Raw genomic sequence first — 12,050 nt, 5'->3', positions numbered from 1 at the left:
AGAGAGAGAGAGAGAGAGAGAGAGAGAGAGAGAGAGAGAGAGAGAGAGAGAGAGAGAGAGAGAGAGAGAGAGAGAGAGAGAGAGAGAGAGAGAGAGAGAGAGAGCACATGCGATTTTGCACTTGAGCCTGCAGGTGCCTGCTTGCGCATGTGTGCAAGTGTGTGAAGCAACATTACCTGACTTGTGCACGAAATATGCCCCGTCGACACAACAATGACTTCTAAACAGCGTGGTGTCTGGAGGGAGGTGGTTCTATATGGGGAGTACAACGTGGTGTCTGGAGGGAGGAGGTTCTATATGGGGAGTACAGCATGGTGTCTGGAGGGAGGTGGTTCTATATGGGGAGTACAGCGTGGTGTCTGGAGGGAGGTGGTTCTATATGGGGAGTACAGCGTGGTGTCTGGAGGGAGGTGGTTCTATATGGGGAGTACAGCGTGGTGTCTGGAGGGAGGTGGTTCTATGTGGGTAGTACAGCGTGGTGTCTGGAGGTAGGTGGTTCTATATGGGGAGTACAGGGTGGTGTCTGGAGGGAGGTGGTTCTATATGGGTAGTACAGGGTGGTGTCTGGAGGGAGGTGGTTCTATATGGGGAGTACAGCGTGGTGTCTGGAGGGAGGTGGTTCTATATGGGTAGTACAGGGTGGTGTCTGGAGGGAGGTGGTTCTATATGGGTAGTACAGGGTGGTGTCTGGAGGGAGGTGGTTCTATATGGGTAGTACAGGGTGGTGTCTGGAGGGAGGTGGTTCTATATGGGTAGTACAGGGTGGTGTCTGGAGGGAGGTGGTTCTATATGGGTAGTACAGCGTGGTGTCTGGAGGGAGGTGGTTCTATATGGGGAGTACAGCGTGGTGTCTGGAGGGAGGTGGTTCTATATGGGTAGTACAGGGTGGTGTCTGGAGGGAGGTGGTTCTATATGGGTAGTACAGCGTGGTGTCTGGAGGGAGGTGGTTCTATATGGGGAGTACAGCGTGGTGTCTGGAGGGAGGTGGTTCTATATGGGGAGTACAGGGTGTTGTCTGGAGGGAGGTGGTTCTATATGGGGAGTACAGGGTGGTGTCTGGAGGGAGGTGGTTCTATATGGGTAGTACAGGGTGGTGTCTGGCAGTTTGAGGGTTAATGATCACATCACAATAAGAACATTGGTGTGGGATGTGGTGAAGAGTGAGTAGTGACAGCATCAGCACAAACTGTAGCTCTTCTATGTGCGTTGCAATTTATTGGCCTCATTGCTGTTCCAGTATTTGTTAGGGCAAAATAGTACACATTCATTACCCTTTTTAATGACTGCATGGTTTTTCTGCTGCCATTTGGAGCCTATTGAAATTAGTGAGATAGCATGGTAGTTGAACAAACTAATGCTATGGGATCTGAAGGCCTCATAACACATGATTGGCTGCACCCAGCGTTTTTGTTAGTTGTTTTTCTCCCCGGCAATTTTGTTTGTTACCCTTTCCGTTTATGCTTTGTCAAGACTTGCTCATCCATTTGGTTCAGACCTACTGTATTTCTTGTTCATCCGCCTCTTAACTCTCTCGCTCTCTCTGACCAATATAAGCCTAACATAATGACAGTAACAACGTACAGACTATAACTATGTGTAATCTAATTATATGGCCTAAATGGCTGTGTTAAAATGCCCTCGTCTGTAAACACAGCTTTTAATAGCAGTTTTGGATCCACATGGATGGGAACCCCCAAACCGTGAGTGACATTGTTTGGCTCATTAAGACTATTCACAGTACTGTACATGATGCTTGACGCCCAAGTAGCATCCCATAGCATGTATTATATAACACTGTTATAATACACAGTGGAAATGTGTCACTGTGGTAATTTATTATGAATTGTCATGTTGTCTAAAGTAATTATCTCTATATCATTTTTCTTCAGTTCCTCTTTATTCGCACTATACGTTTTGGCATACCATTGCACATAGCACTCAAACAAATTACCTGATTCTAAACCTCTTTAAAGCAAATTTGAGGGTTACAGTTACAATGAACTCCCCTTTAGAACAGCATCATGTAGGGGGATTCACCTGCTTGCCTACCGTACAACACACAGTTTATTACTGGCCTTTACGATTTGTGTTCTGTCTAAATATAGTGAACTGAACCCCTCATGTCTGATCAGGCCTTGCGACAGTGGCCATGGAGAGAGTAGCAGTGTGAGTGCATGTGGAAACTCATCAGTGAGATGGTACCCTTAGAAGAAATCCCAGAGCATACATCAGTTATACAACCATTGATTTTCACATTCCTTTCTTCCTTTAGCCCAGGCGCTAGTTGTCAGGTGTGACTTGAGAAAAGGCAGTATTTTTCAATCCCTGTTGCTCCCTGGAGGTCTACTGGAACTCTCTGTTCCCTATGGAGGGTGAAAACAGGAAGACAATTGATGGTCCAGGGGAGATGGACTGGACCCCTTCACCCAAGACTGTTACCCTCCCTATCCCTCTATTGGGCCAATATGACCCTCCCAAATCAGATGTGTCACAGCAATCATTGAGTGGCTTGAATGAGAGTATTACCTAAAGTTAATCTGTGCTGTTTATAGGAAAGAGAAGCACATCATGACGTTTTTTAATGAATCAAAGACAGTCTATAGAAATGTCCACTATAATTTATCAAGCATAACCAAAGGACCTCTCTGTAAAGGATGAGATGGAGTTGCATGTAGATGTAGCCTAGTTTTAAAAAATCCCAGAAGAAATGTATTCCCTATTTTTGTACAATTCTAATGATTAATGTTGGAAAGCAATATATGGCTGACACAGACTAGCAAGCAGATCAAAGTTCATGGGAAGCCTTCCCCTTCCGGCTTCTTGCTTCTTCCTTCCTGATAAGGCGTTCCTGTGTTTATTTCCAAGGATTCTTGGCTGCGCCTAGATGGTTGCTGACCATTGTCTTCTGGTGCTGAACTTCAGGATTCCCTATTATGATGCTGACCATGGTGCTGAATCTCCCAACGCTGCTATACATTGTTTGTATCCTTTAGCAGCATCTGACCTTTTTCTATTGTGACAGTCACCACAGCTAATCCTGCAGAAACATTGCAATTTCATAGTTTATAGATGAACACACCACAGTAAGGGAGATGTTGAGAGAGAAGTGCAACGTGGTTGTATGTATGTCATCATGCCCAGGCTATATGTTAAGGGCAATTAGCAAAACACAGAGGGAGGAATAATATGTTCACTCTCTCCACAGGGTGGAAAAGCGGAAAACAGCACACAATCTACAATAGAATAGTTATCTGATTCGAAAGCTTCAATATTTCATTTAGGTGTTGTCTATGTTATTTGGTATGATTTGAATGTTTGACAAAGATGAATAAATATGTATTTTTTAAAGGTTTTTCATTGTCACATACACTGGATAGGTGTTGTTTTACAGGGTCAGCCGTAGTAATAAGGCCCCCTGGAGCAATTAGGGTTAAGTGCCTTGCTCAAGGAAACCTCAATAGATTTTTCACCTAGTTGACTCTGGTATTTGAACCAGCAACCTTTGGGTTACTTGCCCAACGCTCTAACCGCTAGGCTACCTGCTGCCCATAGCTAGCGAAAAAGAGCAAAAGAGTGACTGGAAGGGAGCAATGCATTAAGCATGTGATACTATTTATATCAGAGGAGTAAGGGTGACCCAATAACTCACATGCGTTATGTAACATGTGAGCCAAGGAAAAAAGGAGCATGGAGCATACACATCTCAGGGGCTTGGATAGCCCTACCACAGAAGCCAATTAGAGCCATGTCCTGTGGTCAGGTGACCCCGGAGCCTAGGGTTCCAGCATGCATGGATGGGCTTGGGGGGAAAGGCAAGTGGACAGAGGCGTCGATTTTGTGTCCCTCAGAGACGGTGCTAAGGGGAACCCATCTGGCCCACTGTCTGAGACGCTCCGTCTCACTCCCCACCAAAGCTAGCTAGCGCTCCAGCTAATCTGACCCTCAAGCTTCCTTTGACACCACCCACCCTGGTGAAGACCTATACACCCACCCTGGTGAAGACAATACAAACCCACCCTGGTGAAGACAATACAAACCCACCCTGGTGAAGACAATACAAACCCACCCTGGTGAAGACAATACAAACCCACCCTGGTGAAGACCTATAGCTAAGGGTTGTCTGAAAGGGAAATGAAAGGGAAATCTCTAGGTATTTTCCACCTTTTCATCCGTTTTCTGTTGGTTAAGGAACAATATCAATGAACTAATCATCTTCTTGCAAGATATCATGGAATATACAATAATCTTTACTTATTAACGTGTATACTGTATGCCAGCCCTAACCATATACCAGCACATACAGTAGTAAGAAACTCATAAATGTAATAGAACAATTGTTGAAAATGTTTGACATAAACAATTTTGAGATTCAACAACCAAAATGTGTGATATTTACAAAGTAAAAGCATGTTGCCATCAATCCATTGCAGTGTTGCCTTTCCAAAAAGCAGGCTTGGCTGTGTTCATTGAGTCAGCAAAAAGAAGTGCCTTGGCTTCAGTGAAATGTAATTTTCTCTCTCTCTCTCTCTCTCTCCCTTTTTCTCTTCAAGAATGCATCTTAAGTTTTTTTTTTACAATCATACAGGAAAATGAATTAATTATATTGAATTATAACAAAAATACATATTCAACATCTTGCTCTCTACAACACTGTATATTTGAATTAAATTATTAATGCAACAAATATAATTAACTTTTAAAATGTAAATATAGGCAGAGAATAAAAGTTGTTTCCAGGCATATTGTCGTGGATTAAGGCGGCTTAAGTGTATAAAGTCTTGCTGCTGATTAAGATCGGCATCAGCTATTGACACATCTGACAATGCGTTGTCCACTGATATAGATGAGCTGTTTTAACCGTTTTTTTTGCAAATGTGTACTCTATCATCACCAAATAAGTTAATGATACAGAGAAAGCCCAAATAGTTTGACCTCAATATCAATCAGTCCAACACCACTGACAGAGTGGCTGGCTCTCTAGCACAGACGTTCAATACAAACTCTCCACTCTCGGTCACTCACTGTATTTGGATAGATGCTCTACAGATGGTCATACTATCAACAAAATATCCTTTGATAAGCAACTGCTTGCTAAGGTTAAAGTTATGGTTAGGATACGGGTTAAGGTTAGGGTTAGAGCAATGGTTAGGGTTAGTAGATAGTTAGTTGAAATGTCACTGATAGACATTAGACCAGTGGAAACATGTCCTTTGGTCTGGAGTCCAAATTTGAGATTTTTGGTTCCAACCGTCGTGTCTTTGTGAGACGCAGAGTAGGTGAACAGATGATCCCCGCATGTGTGGTTCCCACCGTGAAGCATGGAGGAGGAGGTGTGATGGTGTGGGGGTGCTTTGCTGGTGACACGGTCTGTCATTTATTTAGAATTCAAGGCACACTTAACCAGCATGGCTCCCACAGCATTCTGTAGCGATACGCCATTCCACCTGGTTTGCGCTTAGTGGGACTATCATTTGTTTTTCATCAGGACAATGACCCAACACACCTCCAGGCTGTATAAGGGATATTTGACCAAGAAGGAGAGCTGCATCAGATGACCTGGTCTCCACAATCACCCGACCTCAACCCAATTGAGATGGTTTGGGATAAGTTGGACCGCAGAGTGAAGGAAAAGCAGCCAACATGTGCTCAGTATATGTGGGAACTCCTTCGAGACTGTTGGAAAAGCATTCCAGGTGAAGCTGGTTGAGAGAATGCCAAGAGTGTGCAAAGCTGTCATCAAGGCAAAGGGTGGCTACTTTGAAGAATCTAAAATCTAAAATATATTTTCATTTGTTTAACACTGTTTTGGTTACTACATGATTCCATATGTGTTATTTCATAGTTTTAATGTCTCCACTATTATTCTACAAGTAAAAATAAAGAAAAACCCTTGAGTGAGTAGGTGTGTCCAAACTTTTGACTGGTACTGTAAGTTACAGTAAGTTTGTTCTATTCTGTTTGTTTTTTTATTTCAAAGCTTCCCAGATTGTGTTACACTATGTTACTGTCATGATGATGATGATGATGATGATGATGAGGTGAGGTGGGGTGATTCAAAGTGTAGCCATAGCAGTGAGTTCAGTCCTCTCTAAAATGCATGGGAGGCCAACTAAGTTAATTAATATGCAGTTGTAAAACAAGTTTATATATTTTAAATCACTGACAAAACACAAGACTGTGGTAAGCTTTGAAAACAAGCTGAGACAATAAGGTGATTCAAACTGTAGCCATAGCAGTGAGTTCAGTCCTCTCTAAAACGCAGGGGAGGCCAAATACGTTTATTATTGTGCAGTGGGAAAACAAGTTTGTCTCTGTTAAAACACTGACAAAGAGAACATTTATAAGGTATTCCTGACCCATCACCTCACTGAATCCTAATTATATGTTAACATTTGGATGTATGGTTCACACATGGGCCTATACATTATAATGTCTGCTCCTCTGTCCCACAGATGATGCCACAGTAGTGGCAGTGGTCCTTTCAATGAGCCTTTGCACATAGCCTTCGAAACACCATAACTGCATCAGTGCTCGCTGGGTTGCTTAGCAACTGGACAGCACATAGATCCTTACAGAAAGCCTCCTCTTCTGTATGAAACACATATTGTCTGATTGTAGCATGGGATGTGAATATGAGTAATAATGTGATTATCATTCAAATAAATACTTGAATAATGTTTTATGCTATTAAAAGTATTGATCTAATATTCTCAAGTGGCTGCAGGAGTGCTTGTGTATGTTCTTTACCTGCTTACACAACTGTAAAGATGTAACATGAACTGCATTTAGCTGCATTTGTGTGTGCGAATGTGTAGTGTGTGTGTGTGTGCATGTTTGTGTGTGTTGTCTTCAGTGAGTACCCTATGAGTGTTGCTGTGTGTTCAAATATACTATGTGGGAAAGTGGTAATGCATGAAAACGCGCCGGAACGTGCTAGCAACATTCTAATGGGTTGCAGGGTGAATAGACTCATATGGGCATCATTTCACTTCATTCCTTGGCGATTCAGTGCATGGATAGGCTGCCGCTGAAATGATTCCTAAGATTTCAGATGTTTAATTATTTCAATTAACATTAGCATTTTATACAATGCATTAGGCTGAAGTTATTTCCCACGAAATCTTGTACAAGGGAATTGCAACACTTGTTTTCACAACCAATGCTCTTGCGGGTGTTCCTCAATCTTTGTCATTATTTGCTCAGTGCTTCGAGAAGAAGATGAACGAAACATGTAAGGTATTCAATCAAGAGATAAGGTTCGACAACGGAGACGACTGGGCTTTTCAGTAGGTTATCCTCTTTGACATGAAATCCAATGTTGTGATACATACACTGGCTGATATATATGACGAGTCATCCATATTTCGCTGTGTCTAATTTTTCACTAGAGGGGTGATATAGCCTGCTCTGACGTCTGCATCAGATATTGTCCATTGCATTTTTTTATAGGCATTTTTTCCTCACTGACTTTGAGTTGAGAGAAGCAAATCTACATCATCATCAGCAACAAAAGGGGAATGAAGATTTCTTTTTTCTTTTTTTACCCACTCCTCCCCTTTCACCCCCAAACATTTACAGCTAAAACAAATTCTTAAGCACATCATAGACTACATTGTGGAACAATCTCTAGCGCCGGAGCATCGCTGGAATCATGACTCTTCTGCAGGTTTGGACTGGGAAATTGCAACTGCCAATTTAATCAACAAGACGTTGCTGTTCCTTATCAGACTTCTCTCATTTTTGCTGGACTTTTTCGTTTTGAAAGAAGAAGGCTTGTTATCACTTTTTGAAAGTCTTGTGTAGGCTGTTATGAGCAAGATGTCGGATCTTCTGGTGTTGGTTGAGGGGGTCTGTGACCTGCACGGATTTCCATAGCTTGGGAAAACAGCTTGGACCAATTACGAGGTTTAAACACACGCATTTTGTATAAAGCCATTACATTACTAAATGTATCATATCTTTTTTTCCAGCAATTTATTTTAATTGCTTTTTTTTAAACTTTCTTTTCACAATTTTCTTTGGACCACAGGCGGTTGGATTATTGAAACTATATAAGGATTTGTGGAAATGTTGGGTCCTCAAGAAGATAAATTATGTGGAATTTTCTCTGCTTTGGCGGCTCTGTCCTTCGTTTGCTTTGCTCAAAGGTAAGACAGCGTTCTAAGATATATTTCCATGAGAGCAAAAGCTTATCATAAAGCTCAGAAGGCTATAGGCAGGAATAAAACCAGTGAAATCAGATTTTGTCAGCACCGACATTAAAGCGACATTACCACTCATATTGCGTTTGCATTCTAATACTTCATCATTTTATGTGGCGCACGCGCCTGTGTGCGAGCAAGAGGCGCGCGTTCATGTTGTCTATTGTAAAACGCACTCCTATCCAAATTGTAAATAGTGGCTAATTGGCTTGGGCCAGTATCAATCATATGTAATACAATCAAACCGTACATACCCGATAATTAGGCAGTAACAAGGCTGGGTCTATTAAATTAGCCATACCATTGATCAATCACCACGACTAGCTTTTTAATGGATATTAGCCAGAGGAATGTAGCCAAAGCCTCATCCTTACCTTAATTTTATGACATTAATTATAGACGTATATCGTCGCAATGTTTATGTAAAGAAGAACATCATAAATCCACCAAAATGCAAATTATCATGGCAAGTCTTGTTTCCACCCCCACCCCTATCAACAACACCATGTCGCGTACCTATTACCGATTCATCATTGATCAGCAGGAGAAAATAAAACCCAAACGCCTGTCAGTCGTTTAAAGTAGGTCATCATCACATCAACACATGTGATTTTGAATTTGATTAAACCTTTTTTAATTCAGTATTCACACTGCTCTTCAAGTCTTCAGTCCTCTCCAATATTGCGTATTTTGAGCACCTGTAACCGCATAGTGGAGATCGTGAAGTAGGCTTATCTATAGAAGGACGATTTCTTGACTAATGTTTTGTCATGTCCAGTGTAAATGAAGACATATAGGTAGGCCGACAAAATAAGGTCTATATTCACCACGTTACCATAGTATATTCCCCGCTGGCCTACATTGCATTTAGCCTACTGAGCCTGACAACATTTGCCCGCTAATCAAACAGCGGTGGCCCCAAACTGGGTCTTCCATTTTGACATTTCAATTTCATTGTAGTGGCCTATCATGACAGGAAATGTACGGGGTGATCGCTACACTTCTCACGCGCCTACAAGCATTGACACATTCATCAGCTCTTTGATTTCATACTTGTTTATGCCTCATTAATTATGTGGTTAATGACATTGTTATTCAGTGTTAATAAGGAACATATCAATCAGGTATTTTATTTAATTACGTCATTTAAATACTTCTGCTTTTCTCAATGTCCTACTGACACTGACATGCATTTAGATGTAAGAGGTGAGTCTTTAGCATGCCAGGTGTAGCCTAATTCAGATCACCTCAAGAAAGCATGCTCCCAATCCCCTCTAAAGCAGTGGTTGTTGCCATAGACTTACCAATTAGAAATGTAAGAAATATTTAAATGTCATATTTTAGGTTTGCTATTGAATATTGAGCAAGTTGAAGGCTACAAGTGTAATGTGAAACATATTCACAAGTAGGCTAACTGAGCTTCACGTTTAGTTTCCATTCATGGCTCCTGACAGGGTCTTGAAACTGTGCTTTCTTTCCACAGCACCTCCAATGGACAAACCGGAATATCTGTGGCCAAGGCCACCGTGGACAAGTTGCTGAAGGGGTATGACATCCGTCTAAGGCCTGATTTTGGAGGTATGTGAGATATATTGCACCTGTGCTATTGGTCGTTATTTTTCTGAAACCATTTGAAATGTTAGCCTTTGGAACACCAAAGGCAGAGGCTTTGAAGTGACTGCTACCATATCATTGCTATGCATCTATTCACCACCACATATGGAAGATGGCTTGTTCTCTAGAAGTGTGGCACATACAGAATCAGTCTAACACTAGTTTTATTGGCGTACAGCTTCAGTGAATGATTGTTAACCAAGGGTTGTGTCAGTACACAAAGTCTTTGGAATAGAAAATGACATGAAGCTTTTACCTACCGAAGCAATTAATAGTGGGAAGCTAGGCTTGTACATTGGTATAATTGTAGAGAACAACATAATGGGTTGAACCACTAGAGTGTGGTGAGTTTTGAAATCAAGCTGAAGACAAGTGATTCAGACTGTAGCCATAGCAGTGAGTTCAGTCCTCTCTAGAATGCAGGGAAGGCCAAATACGTTTATTATTGTCCAGTTTGTCAGTGGACATTGCTGTTGAAACACTGACAAAAAGAGAAAGTTGTATAAAATGAAAGCTCATTCATAAGGTTTAAATGTTGCTTCAATAGTAATAGGAAAGCAACAGCATTATCTTGAAAGATAATTCTGTCATAACAGTCTTATAACTGTGTGGGGTTGGTTTGTCTGATCTTATGCATTCAAGACATAAATAAGAACTGATCAAGTCAAATGAGTGATCAAGGTCAAGCACACCTGGTGAAACATCTGATTATAGTAACATCTGATTATATAATAATAATTATATATATATATATATATATATATATATATATATATAATCATAATATAATCTTAGTACCTTAAAATACACATATTTTAATCACTTACATGTTATCCCAAAAACATGTTCTTTCTGCTTTAACGTTTGAAACAGCCAATCTGTGTTGTTGTAGAAAGATCCGATTCCTGAAATTTAAACAGGTTTTCAACAACAAAAACGGTTGTAAAACATAATTCAGCCATTATGTCTTTATTTGCTGTACTTTTCTCTCCTATTTTTTCTCTCTCAGTGGTTAACGTCAAGCTAGAAAGAGCTCCTCTGACAGAGCTGTGTTATTGTGTCTTTGGGATGTCTCTCTCTCCCTCTCTCTCTCTCTCTCTCTCTCTCTCTCTCTCGCATGCGCTCGCTCGCTCTCCCTCTCTCTCTCCCTCTCTCTCTCTCTCTCTCTCTCTCTCTCTCTCGCGCGCCTTTGAATGATGCTTTGCTTAACGGTCTACACTTGAGGTCAACATAAAAACATTGCATTAAGTTTTTTCTCGTCCAGCTCGCTCCTTGCTTTTCAGCCCTAGTCAGTTCCCATTGCTGCTCCACACTGCAGCACGCTAAGTTGTTAGTCTGAGTGTCCCGGGCAGGCAGCGGCAGCGCCTCTTCCACTAGCCAAGGCTCCCTCAGGCCAGGGAGCTGTAGTCCATCACATCCTGATAACTCCATCATCAGTCAGCCACTTCTGTCCTGACACAACTGCTGACCAACTTCGTCTCCGGAGAGCCAAAAGAACAAGGGAGGCCTTTTAATTGGTGCCCCATGCTGGACTCAGACATTGAAGCTATTGTGCTGTAAGCCCGAACCAGAATAGAGAAAACTGACCCAGAACGCTATACTTGTCGATGATAGAGCCTGTGGTTTAAATGGTTGAATCCTGGCTTGCCCAGGGTGCTGCCGTGGGAACCAGTTGATGTGTGGTGGCCTTAATGCTGGTCCGCATGAAAACCCAGGCTGCACTCACTCCACACAGCCCCCTGTCCTCTCACCTCTTCATTGATCCCTGAGCCAAACTGGAATTCAACTGACAGAGCCCTAAAACGGTCAACACAACCCAACGCCAGGCTTTCACACACTATCCCCCCACCCCCACCCCAACATCCACCTACCTCCACTACTCAGGGGGATCATATCAATGGGATTTAATTCTCTATGCTTTAGTTTAAGGACAAACTAGTAAACCTTTACTTTGTAGCGTGAATGACATCACGGGCTACTGTGTATCTGGGTCTAATTTAGCAGTTTATTTACATATAGTCCAGAGTATGATCAGCGAGGTTAGCAAAATGGGAAGCCTACAGTATGTTAAGATAGTACTGTAAAACAATAAAGACAGCTTTTCCATCTCACTGTACTCTCCTCTGCTATGTTCCTGTAGTATTCAGTGTTGGGTTAGTTGCTGATGGTGAGGCCTTGTATTTCTTACCTCTTTTACTCCTTTCATGTTTGTGTAGATTATTGGCTTTGGCTCTT

At 41.8% G+C, this 12,050-nt stretch overlaps 1 protein-coding gene across 2 annotated transcripts in view; it reads left to right on the top strand.

Moving 5' to 3' along the window:
* Positions 1 to 6,928: 6,928 nt before the first annotated feature.
* Positions 6,929 to 12,050, top strand: part of LOC121579467 (gamma-aminobutyric acid receptor subunit beta-4-like) — a 47,166-nt gene continuing 42,044 nt past the window's right edge. For both annotated transcript variants that reach the window (XM_045224424.1, XM_041894068.2), the window contains exons 1-2: positions 6,929 to 8,147; positions 9,685 to 9,779. In XM_045224424.1, the coding sequence (XP_045080359.1) occupies positions 8,068 to 8,147; positions 9,685 to 9,779 (175 nt within the window). In that variant the 5' untranslated portion in view covers positions 6,929 to 8,067. The remainder of the gene's footprint in view (positions 8,148 to 9,684; positions 9,780 to 12,050) is intronic.

This window comes from Coregonus clupeaformis, chromosome 13 (genome assembly GCF_020615455.1).
Source record: "Coregonus clupeaformis isolate EN_2021a chromosome 13, ASM2061545v1, whole genome shotgun sequence".
NCBI lineage: Eukaryota > Metazoa > Chordata > Actinopteri > Salmoniformes > Salmonidae > Coregonus > Coregonus clupeaformis.
The sequence above is the reverse complement of the archived record's forward strand: the minus strand, read 5'-3'. Positions and strand labels throughout refer to the sequence as shown.